At 39.9% G+C, this 12,055-nt stretch overlaps 1 protein-coding gene across 9 annotated transcripts in view; it reads left to right on the forward strand.

Moving 5' to 3' along the window:
• The window catches only part of LOC310748862 (ankyrin repeat and fibronectin type-III domain-containing protein 1-like), a 333,990-nt gene that overhangs the window by 48,029 nt on the left and 273,906 nt on the right, over positions 1 to 12,055 (forward strand). For 7 of the 9 annotated variants that reach the window (XM_083584877.1, XM_083584873.1, XM_083584874.1 and 4 more), the window contains one exon: positions 375 to 629. The exons of the other annotated variants lie outside the window; for them this stretch is intronic. Coding sequence is in view for 6 of the 7 variants with exons in the window: in XM_083584873.1 (XP_083440999.1) it covers positions 508 to 629 (122 nt within the window). In the remaining variant the exon portion in view is untranslated. The remainder of the gene's footprint in view (positions 1 to 374; positions 630 to 12,055) is intronic. 9 annotated transcript variants of the gene reach the window in all.

The following is a 12,055-nucleotide window of genomic DNA, read 5'->3' on the forward strand; positions in this document are numbered from 1 at the left end:
ACTTAATATACCTCCCCCTTAATTAAATGCATCTTTAAATGCCAAATGCTCTCCATTTCTGATGTAGAGGCATGTCTTTTTGAAAACCTTACACAGTAGGAACTGTGAAATATAACCACTCCATACTAAAGGATTCCCCTTTCCCCAGATGGGATTATTTTTCTTCTTAATTCAGTTCTGCAGTAAATGCACGCATGCACACACACACACACACACACACACACACACACACACACACAGAAGCACTGCTTTCATGAGTGTGTACTTAATTCCTATATGCTGTGTGTTGCTTTTGTATGAAAAATATCAGTGCATGAAAAATCATGGTTTGCCCTTCCTAAACTCCTTGCTTTCTGTTTCTCTAACTCTCCTAGCACACCTGCTCAGCACAGCAAGCACTGTCGACAAATCCTGAGAAATGCAAACACACTGGCTCTAGCATATGAACCTGTGTGTAGATTCAGGCACACGTATGCAGATGGTAGAAGGTCATACTGCGCTGGTGCCATGTCGTCTTTTGGAAAGCTTACAGAGTACTTCAGCCTAAGGAAGTCGAGGAATGAATTTCGATCAGATCGGCGGAGTAGCAGGAGGAGTGGCAGCTATTGCTGTAGTATCACCGAATGCAGGTAGTGGGCAAAATAATAATAATAATAATAATAATAATAATAATAATAATAATAATAAATTCTTTAGTGTGCGTATATGCCAGGGTAACTGGAATAGGGGGGAAGTGAACTGCTCCCACTTTCTGTGATAAGTCTTCAGTTAAAACAGGAATTCTGAAAAACAGGAGTACATCTAAGCACTGAGGTCTCCCCATTCCTATAGTAAAGTATCTGATTACAAGCACACCCAAGCAATATATTCAACTTTCCTTAGTATTATATATAGTTATCTTCATAACTTGTACCAGTGGTTGTGCTTCAGTTCTAAGTACATTTCCACCCCAACATTTCAAGGAGGGTTACTTTCCTATTTGTTCTAGTGAGCCCAGTGATGCTGTGTCTTTTTGAAAAACAGATCCATTATCATGGCTGGCCCTACCATTGGAGAAAGTGAGGTCTACCTTAGGCAGATGCTAGGGGGCAGCAGCTCCCACCAAGCTGGTACCCATAAGCCCTCCAAGCATTCTCTTCTGCTGGAGAACATAACTACGTATGGTTCATGACCTCTCCTGTACTCCCCTTCCCTCCAAAAACGTAGCCTGCTGTCTTAGGTGCAGTGGAAGATGGTTTCCTGTCACCAATGTTGAAGCAGGATTCAGCTGCCAGTGTGGTCAGCTTCTGTACATTGTATGGAGAAAGGAGCCTGAGTATTACAAAACACTGAGTAATCATTTCTTACCTGAAAAAGGTTTCTGTTAAACATCCATCCTCTTTTATTTGTGTGGTGTCTTTTATTTTTACTAGATTATTGTGCACATATTTCCAATTAAGCTTATCAATAGGAGGAGGAGGAGATTGGGGTCCATCAGACTTAAAGCTGGGGAGGGAAAGGGCAGGTTATTACTGCTGACCTTAGTGAAATCACTATCATTTTGTACTGCTCCATGCACTGGAATCTAACGTGTAAAACTAGTAAAAAACTAAATCCTGGATTGAATTCTCATGAACGTAAACAGTGATTATATTTTTCCAGTTATTCATGAGTGTTTGCTTTAATGTCTATCTTTTTCTCTCTAAGAATGGGAGTACTTGATATTTTCTTTTTTGCCAGGAGGATTGGGGTGAGTGAAGTCATGATGGGACGTTCTGGAGTTCCTCTGCCATTATTTCCGTGTCCATAAGACAAAGCATTGGTTTTACTCCTGTAACGAGACTATAGATATGTATTTGTTAGAAGACTAAATCTATATTCCTTAGCTGAACTCTTTTCTTTGGATGTTATTAACAAACTCTTTGGAGCTTATTAATGTTGGTACTAAACCTTGTAAATATCTGATCTGATCACCAGATTGAGATCATGAGGTGGTTGAATGGTTGTTCCATTGATATTACTGGTCCCATTTTGAAGTTCAGATGAAATACTGAGTGGCCGCTGGGACCATATAACACCAGTCCTAAAAGACCCACATTGGCTCCCAGTATGTTTCTGAGCACAAGTAAGATTGCTGATGCTGACCTTTAAAGCCCTAAATGACTTTGGCTCCACCCCCATTGTTCAGCCCAGACACTGAGATATGGCTCAGAGGGCCTTCTGGTGGTTCCCTCATTGCGAGAAGTGAGGTTACAGGGAACCAGGCAGAAGGCCTTCTCGGTAGTTGCACCTGCTCTGTAGAATGCCCTCCCATCAGATGTTAAGGAAATAAACTATCTGACTTTTAGAAATAAATTAAAAAATTGTCCAGTAGCACCTTAGAGACCAACTAAGTTTGTTCTGGGTATTAGCTTTCATGTCCATGCATGACTTTTAGAAGACATCTGAAGGGAGACCTGTTCAGGGAGGTTTTTAATGTTTGAGGTTTTATTGCATTTTTGATATTTTGCTGGAAGCTGCCCATCCTAAAGGGATCAAGAGCTACCTGAGGTCTATAGACTTTTTGCCCTCCACCCCACTGTTTCATGCTCCTATATGGCTCTCAGATCTTTGGGGGAGGCTTTTACTTCAGCTCCACCACCATGGGAAGGGGCCTTCTAGGTAGCTGCTCGCTTCTCTTGGATCAGCCTATATTTTGTTACGATTAAACAGAATATTTGTTGTGTATGCTAATCTTGGCATGCAGTATCACAGATTATTTAAAAGTCAAAGTAGCACTTTTCAGCAAGATACATTGGTCATAAGCTTCCAAGGATGATGAAATTCAGAGCTGGTCTGTAGGATCACCGAAAGTTAGGGAATGTCGGACAGGTTGTACATACTGTTGCACATATTGTTGCAGTTTTTCTCCTGATTTTTTTTTTTTTTGTTATCTTGGTTTGTTGAATTTTTTCCAGCTTGTATGTGTAGGAATGTTTTTCCAGCTTGTATGTGTAGGGAATGTTTTTCCAGCTTGTATGTGTAGGAATGTTGAGCACCCACAATAGCCATTACAGAACATGGCAGCTATTGCTGTATCTCAGCTCCAAAATAGAAACTGGAGTGTTACTGTTACTTATCTGTGTAACCATTACATGCCCGACTGTAGATACTTGTGTTTCAGTGTTTATCTATACCATCTATTTTAAGATTTAATTGGTAACCCAGGAGAAATAAATCTGTGCCATGGAATTGCTCACACAGATGCTGTAGTGCATAGTTTGTGTGCTGCTGGATTACGTTTATTTCTGGTATAAAGAGAATAGTTATAGATATTAATAGGTTTCTTTTAATGAGCTTTTCCTTGCCTCTCAATCTTCAGAGACTCAGTAGTGATTGTGAATCACACTGGTAGATGGCATTTTGGATCATCTCAAGATGGTTGGAGACAGACTGAAGCCTTTTAACACAGTGCTTTTTCTTTATAGCTAATTTATTTAATATAGTATGCTTAACAATATACAAGCCCAGTGTTGCCATTTTAAAATCCAAAAAGTTGGTCTACTTCAGTGAGCTTTCATGTGTTTCAGGTATTTTTTTTCTTCCTGCCACAACATAATCCACCCCTACGAAAGCTCTTGGGGTCGTCTTCCTAGTTAGCTTCTGTCCATTAAAGCAGAGAAAAACTTGTTATAGGCACAACTTCCATCTTCTTTGATGTAGACCACTGTTTCTCTTCTTCTCATGGGCTTCCATAACCTTCACTGGTTTTTTTTTTTAATTACAGCTTGGGATACAAAATTAACATGATTACTCAAGGGACCTGAAGTTCTAGTACTTTGCAAGGATACAGTTTGCTAAATATTTATGTATTTCATCACAGTTTCTTTTTGAATTGGAGTACATGATTCAAACAAGAAATCATTCATCAACCTTTGGTCTCTCATCTTTGACAGTGTGTGCACTGATCCTGCTATTCTTTTGTAACCTATGATATATATATATTTTCCTGATGGGCCACCAAACAAAATATGTCCTATTTTAACAAGAGAGTGATTGTGTCAAGGGAGGAAATGACATTTAGCTTTGGTTGCTTGATTGAGCTGCTTAGGCTTTGCATATTAAACCACAAGAAGCTTTAACTCTGCTCTTTGATGGAGGCTTTTCCTCATGGTTTGTTGTCTCATGTTTTTTGCATCACTCAGTTGCAGTCTAGAAGATGCAAATCATGGGATGGGATAAAAATGATGTGGCTGAAATGCACATGCTCTTTCAAATGTGCTTATTCTGATTTACCTTGTTTTAGGTAATAATTTTTGGGGTGGAGAAACACAGGTAGGGCAAAGGGTAGAGTGGTGTTACCAAAGTAATACTTGTGAACTGCCCTGAGACCTGTGGCTATAAGGTGTTATATAAATAAAATAGTGATGATGATAATAATGAGGATAATAATAATAATAAAAGTAATAATAATAATGAAAAGGCTTCTGTTGTGGCCATCACTTATCACATTCATTCTGGCTGAAATAAAATTGACTTTGCAGAATCTTTTTTAAGCTGTGCCTCTCAGCAATACTGCTTTAACGGGAGACAAGTCATAATTATACCCATAGGTACATGCCACCAGCAGTTCATGAATGATATTTTGAGAGAAGGGAGGGAAAGGGGTGGAGCTCTTCCTGCTCCAAAAAACTCCATGAAATTTATTGGTGTCTTTTGTTCCCCACTTCAGAGAGCACTTTTTAAGAATTGCCTAAGAATGTGGGTACCGTTAGAAGCTACACAGTACAATGTATTAAACATTGTGACATTGTATGTAGTACTACTCATCTTAATTGTAAATTATTTTGCAGTATTGCAAAGGAGGTGTGCATTTCCTGCAATGTTGTTTCCCCATATCTGAAGACCAAACTAGATGTGATGACTTCCGTGTTTGCTTTTTGTTTACTAAACAGCAATTACAGGGATGGAGGTAGATTTGGGATCAGACCTGTGCTGCTGTTTGACCACAGGGGGAAGGCCTTTATTGGAACTAATTGTAGCTTTATTTCTTGGGCAAAATGCAGCTGTGGTGGTGGTGGGGGGGTTGGGCATCTAAATCAGGATCATAGCAGGGTGAAAGAGCCAAATTATTTCCCCCTGTCCCAAGCTGTGATCCTGATCAAGATGATCCCTTGCTGGTATTTAGTAAACAAAACCAAGGCTGTAAGGGGTTAATCATATGCTTACTATTATTTCTATTTGGCGAGAGAGAGACAGAGAGAATTTAAATGATAGTCTTTCGTTCTGATAATGAGTGACAGTTTTTGCTAAATGTAAATTGCAAAGTAGTCCTAAAACAGAGTTATGGCTGTCTTAAACCCCTTGGGTGAAATTTATAAAATGGAGTTACTTTAAAAGAATTAGTTGTATTTCTCAAATACTATTTGGTTTGGAAGAAAGTATTGTGTTTGGCATAAGATTAGATGTGACTGAAGGCCATATTCTGTAACTATCTTGAAAGATTGTCTTACAGTGATGTTGTCCTCAGGACCATATGATTAACAAGGAGATTATGTGTTAGGGATAGCAGTCTATAAACTGGTGATGTTAAGAAACCTGGTAAATGCTTAATGTGTAGTTATTTTTTCATTTATATCCCACCATACCTCCAAGGAGGTCCAAATGGTGTAAATGGTTCTCAGCCATATTTTATCCTGACAACAACCCTGTGAGGAAGGTTAGATTGAGAGAACCTGGCTGACCAAGGTCAGTTAGATGTACCTCATGGCTGAGTTTCCTGGTTTCCTGGGTTGTAGTCCAATACTCTAGCCACTACACCACGCTGATTTTGAGTATTAGATTTTTTTGGCTTTGTTAGAATGGACTGGATGCCCTTGGAGAAAGGACCTTTAATGTACCATTCTGGCAATAGCACATTATGGAAAGTATAATTAAGAATGAGTTTTGGGCTGCTCCATTGCTCTTCTGCATCCGTTCCATCATTGTGTGGCAGCTTCAGTTTAAGCCACAGTTTGCTGTTGCATTTGGACTTGGAAACTGTGGTTTAAAGTCAGCTTACTAATCAGATATGGTCTGCATAGGCCTGATGCCCAAATACTTGGAGGGTATGGAAATTCTTTGGAGATCTGTACTTTAAAAAATTCTTTGGAGATCTGTACTTTAAAAAGGGTAACCTTGTAGAAAGCAACAAAGAGTCATAACCAGCAAACAGCCATGCATTCAGTTTTACATGCCACAAGAAAGTATTGCACAATTAGTTAACAATATATACATTAAATATAAGAGGAGGGAATGCCCGTTGGGCAGATTAGATTTGGAAAAGGTTTCAAAACCAAACTGCTGAGTTTGGGAATACCAACCACTGCTGAAAATGCGTGGATACAAGTTAGATACAAAATTGCATACAAAGTTATAAAGACAAACTGGATGAAGAAGCCTGGGTAGGCCGTCTATTTATTCCGAGTGTGGATCCAAGTGATGCCTGCTGATGCAGTTGGCCCCACCCCTGGGGAGGTCCTGCACAGTAACCTGCCTGCGATTGGCCTATTTGCAGGCCAGCTATGATCCAACCAGACCCCACACGCAGCACTGCCATGGGATTGCGCGGGGGGGACGATGGGGGGGGGACAGTGCCAGGTTGCAACACTTGCTGCCCAATAAGAGGCAAGCAGACTTACCAAAATAAACCTGTTTATTTCCTGTTGTGTAGTGATGTTGTACTTGGTTATGTGCACAGCCTGGTTTTGTGAATGTTTCAGTGTATGTTCATATAATAAGCAAACTCAAATTCAAAAAGCTTTGAAGACCACGAGTGCCAATCAAATGACCCACTACTGCACAATATTTTGATTGAACCTTTTGCACAAGCTGGTCTAGAATGTGGATACACAGCTTGTATCCACCAGGAGCCATGCATTCAGAGTTGTAGACCCAGTTTTGTAGATCTCCCTTCTGGTTGTGGTCAGACACAGGGCCTTGCAGAGCAAGGCAGAGGCCCGGGCCAGGTAGATAACGTGTCCCCCCCCCTTTGTTTTTACCCTGGGGATAACTGAAGTCTTATAAATAAGTAAGTATATAAATAATTTTCACAAAAGTTATGCTGACAAATAATTTTATTTCAAGGCTTGAACTGTATCCGCATACAAAGACAAAATGGAAAATATAGATATACAATAGTGCTTTTTAAAAATACATAGGGAATGCATGCTGACTGAGGCCCCCTTTGCAATCGGAAGCCCGGGCCAAGTGGCCAATATGGCCCCCCCTCTGTCTGGGCCTGGTCAGACAATCCCAATGCCCGCCCCAGCCTTTGACCTTCAGGTGTTTGCTGTAGACTTATTTTTATCCATACAGGCTTTTAAACTGAGTTCTGATTTATGGTTTTCACTTTTTTTAGCATTGTGTTATTTACCGTATTTTTCGCTCTATAAGACGCACCAGACCACAAGACGCACCTAGTTTTTGGAGGAGGAAAACAAGAAAAAAATATTCTGAATCTCAGAAGCCAGAACAGCAAGAGGGATCGCTGCGCAGTGAAAGCAGCAATCCCTCTTGCTGTTCTGGCTTCTGGGATAGCTGTGCAAACTGCATTCGCTCCATAAGACGCACACACATTTTCCCTTACTTTTTAGGAGGGAAAAAGTGAGTCTTATAGAGCAAAAAATACGGTATTTCACAGAATTTATGTACAACTCCCATCATCTCTGGTCATTGACCATGCATGCTTGTGGTTCAAAGGGCCAGAGGTTCCCCACACCCGAACTAGATGATTGATAGCAACATGAGTTCCTTTTACTATGCTTCCAGGTTGTTGGAACAGGAAACCATATTGGTATTAAGGGAAATTGTACACACAGGATGATTGGTGAAAAACCTGGTTCTTGTTTCAGCAAAAGGAAGTTTTGACTTGTGAGTCATCAATGCTTGAAAGAGTATTTTATGCTCCACCCACCCACTGCTTCGTTGCTGAGTCACTGTTGGGTGGATGGAAAATTCTCATCATCCTGATTTTGTATGCAAGTTGATGGAAGGAAGCAATTTTTAGAGTTGAAATAATATTTACATTTTAACTCTAAAAATTGCTTCTTTCCATCTAATAAGAGCTCTTATTAGATGTTGTGACTGGAGGAGATTTTTCTAATGTGGCTTTGCAAAAAGAAAGGGGAAAGAGGTTGAATAAAGCAGATGAGTAAACTTTCCCCTTTATTAGAGAAGTCACACTCTCAGTGTGCTGAAAAGTTTCTGTGGGAAGTGCAATTCAATCCATTTTTTAAAAAAACAATTTTTATTAACCGGCCAATCACATCAAATTAAATCACATCACATAAATTCCGAATTACAAAGCCGAATTTTAAATTTTGTTGGGGGGACCCATATTTCAAGATCCGAAGGGGGATTCTGATCATCTTCTTGCTGCTGCGTTAATGTCCAAATCAGTCCAAATCAGTCCAAACAGAGTTCATAATTCTATCCAATCTTATCTTGCTGTTTCCACATCACATCTTGTTCATATATTTTCTCTTTTTTCTTTATGATCTCTTCTGATAGTCTCCTTAAGCCGATAAACACCAATAATAATAATAATCCTGTGTGAATTTTCCGTTCTTCCAATCCTCAAATCCAGATGGTTTCCATATATCATCTCCTTCATAGATAACATCGCTCTTTCCATCATAATCTCGCAAAACTGTCGCTCTTAAGTCCCTCTGAGGAGTTTAACCCACAATATATAAACAGCTCTATTTCTCTCTTTCTCCTCCCAGACTCAAGAACTCCGACAGAACTTCCCAATATGGCAATGGCATTTTTAACTGCGTCATTCCAAAGCTCTTATACATTCCACGCTCTTCTTAAAACATGCTTTGGTTCGAAAGTTTATCTCCACACAGCCTTAAATCCACAGCTTAAGTCCTTAAAACGACATTTCTAACTCGTGAGGGGAGGGGATTCTTGTTTAATCACATAAGGAAAGAAAGGAAAGTCCCCCCCCCCATCAGTCATTTGCCATACCGTGTCTTGGCGTATCTTCTCATGTTTTATTCTTGTCTTGTTTTATCAGAGATCTCTTCCGTTAGCAGTCTTTACTCCCCCTCCTTCCTTGAAATATGTGCATTCCTTCATCCAAATTGTTTCTTTTGAAGTTCTTGCAGCTAGTGGCGCGAATCAGGGACGGCGTCCAGGAGTGCCGAAATCCCACAGGAGGGCTTTGTGCCTAGTGCCCCCATCCCCACAAATTCGGGGGTGGTATAGGGCACAGCAGGCAAGGGCAGTCCCCCCCACCCTCCTGGGGGGGTTAGGGAGGCTAATTACTCCCATCATAGCCTCCAAATTACCTCGTGTGGGTTGGAGAGTTGTTATTGTCAGCCACCTTCTGATGCGCCCCCTAGTGACCCCCAGTGCAATCCAATCCAATATCCTAATGCTAATTGGATTTTTCTAATTAGGAGTGATGCCTTCAGTATTGTGATTCTGGGAGCAATCCTTATATTTAATATTTTATATATTTATATCCCTCATATTATGATACCTCCTTACAGGGGGATTGCAAAAAAATTAAATGATGCAAACAATAAAATAGCATAAAATGCAGAGACATGTGAAAGAAAAGGAAATAACTTTTCATTTGTGTATTGTTTTCCAAGGGGAAATGGGCAACCATTTCAGATAATGAAAATTGTAAATGTCACTGTTTCATACACAATTTAGTAACTTTCATGAAGGAGTAGTGTGCAGAGTGGATTCACCATAAATTCACAGAGGGTTGTATCCAGTGCTTTGCCAGGGCGGCACCATTGGCACAATGGGACTTCTGCTTTCTTCCCTGCCTGCTCCCCCCAGGGAGGGTCCCCCAGTCCTATGAAGTTGATGGGCAGAGCAGGAGGGATAGAAGAAGAAAAGGAACTTCTGTTGCACTCATTGTAGTCTTATGCGCCACCAACAGAGCTGCAGTGTTGGATGTGGCCCAGAGTTTGTGAGTGTTGCCTAATTACAAGCACTCAGCTCATAATGCACACTCCATAGATTTGGACACATGGTAGAGCAGCCACTTAAAGTCAGAGAGCTACTTTGCTGAAAGTTGACAGCTCACCTTTTGTCCAGAAATTGATTCTTGCCCTTGCAACTGAAGGTTGTGTGAACTGGCCCTTAATTAACAGACAAGAAATGTGCTATTCATAGGTAGTACGCACTTTGAGAGAAGTGGTGTGTGCAATGTAAATTTACAGAAAGATATCATTGGAAAATAAGATTTGACTAAGCCAAAGCAGAAGCCAGTAGAGCTTATTCTTTAGATTATTCTTACTTAGCTTATTCTTACTTTAGATTAGTAGGAGATTTGATAGAGATCAGTAAGCAGAAAACTTCACACTACTTTGATGAAATATTTTAAATTGGGGTTAAAATATAAATGGTTTAGTTTAGTTTAGATTAGTTAGATTTATGTATTGCTTCACAAATTGAAAGGATGCCTAGAAAGCAGGTAAAATTCCACATGTATTTGGTATATATAAACCCTTTTCATGGGAGGAGGTCCATGGCATGTTCCTGAGTGTCCAGACAATGATTCCTAATGTGACACCCTGTGGATTCCTATCTGTGGCTACATATTTCAATGCTTTCGCTAGCCAGAGGCTGTGCTGAAAAACATTTTTTTCATCCGACCATTCCCATATTCTGAATGCTTGCTATGTGGGAAACAGCTTTGTGTGTGTTTTGCTTTGCATTATTGGCATGGATGAATTTGAGTTTGATTTATTGAGGCATGTCATATTTATTTAGTGAGTTTTTGGTGAATACCAGCCAGTTTGGATGTTACTTTCATTAGGCAGTTGTGGTTTTAGCTGATAAGCGATGTGAAAGCTGTGGTCTGAGAGAAAAGCTAAGGGAATGATTGATAGACTCTGTACTTGAAACATGAAAACTTGAGTGCTGAAGGTGGTAACTCATCACCAGCTGAACAAAGTGAGAGTAAGAAATTATAAGGTGTATCTGTTCCACAGAATAAACATATAGGTGTTTATTTAATTTTATTTCCATTTTGGCTAATGGATGAAGAATAAACATCTCCTGTTCATTACCCTTGAGTCAAAGTAAATTAACAAGGGAGGAGAGGGCAGACTTTTTTGACAAGAGTTGGAGCACTGTATTTGGATTTTTCATGCATGTTTAAGTCCTGAGCAATGGGCAATTAGCTGTGTAAATACTTTCTGGAGAAACTGCACTATGGTGGTGACAATCTGAACAAATTCACTCATCATTTATTTTAAAATGCAAATTACAGTACAAATTTAAGACGTGAGAGGATTGAAAGGCTGATCCTGTAGACGGGCACTAGGCTACATTTAGAGAGCTGAATATGCAGTGTCTGCACTTATGTGGTTCTGCAGATTTGCTCTGAACCCAGAATATAGTTTGAAGGCTCCTGAGACCATCACCTTGCTGAAGCTAAGCAGGCCTGGGGTGCCGTCAGTGTCTGGATGGGCAACTGCCTAGAAACATCACTCATGCTGCCTTGGACTCCATAACAGAAGAAAGCTTGGGATATAAATGTTAAAAAATTAAAAAATTAAAACCATTACAAAGTGCTATATCATGGAAACTAGAATGTGCATTAAAATATATATATTCTAAATGCAGTAGTGGTGAAATTTGAAAGCCTGGGTCTGTATTCAGTAATTAATAAAAAAGTAGCAGCAGTCTAAGATTTATATATTGAGTTAGATTATTTCCCTGCTACCTGGGTAAGCAAGGATAGAACGTCAATAATAGATTTGGATTTTGGGGTGTAGAGGTAGAGAACCCTTCCCTTTCATTAAACTTACAAATCCTATAATTCTTTATAATTGGTTATCTAGCTGGGGCTGATGGAAGTTGGAGTCCAACAAAATCTGGATGGCCACAGGTTTTCAACTCCTGTCTTGAGGCCCTTTTTAATTCCACAGTTCTGTTCCGTACAATATCTTCACATTAACTTGAATTTTAAGTGCTGGAGTGGTCAGGCTGCTTCTTTGTACTGTAATAAGCTACAGTACAGCCTGCATAGAATTTAATGTTTTGAACTTGGTGTGTTGGGTATGTTTCCACCCACCTGTTATTT

The sequence above is a fragment of the Podarcis filfolensis genome, assembly GCF_964270895.1.
Source record: "Podarcis filfolensis genome assembly, chromosome: 14".
Taxonomy (NCBI): domain Eukaryota; kingdom Metazoa; phylum Chordata; class Lepidosauria; order Squamata; family Lacertidae; genus Podarcis; species Podarcis filfolensis.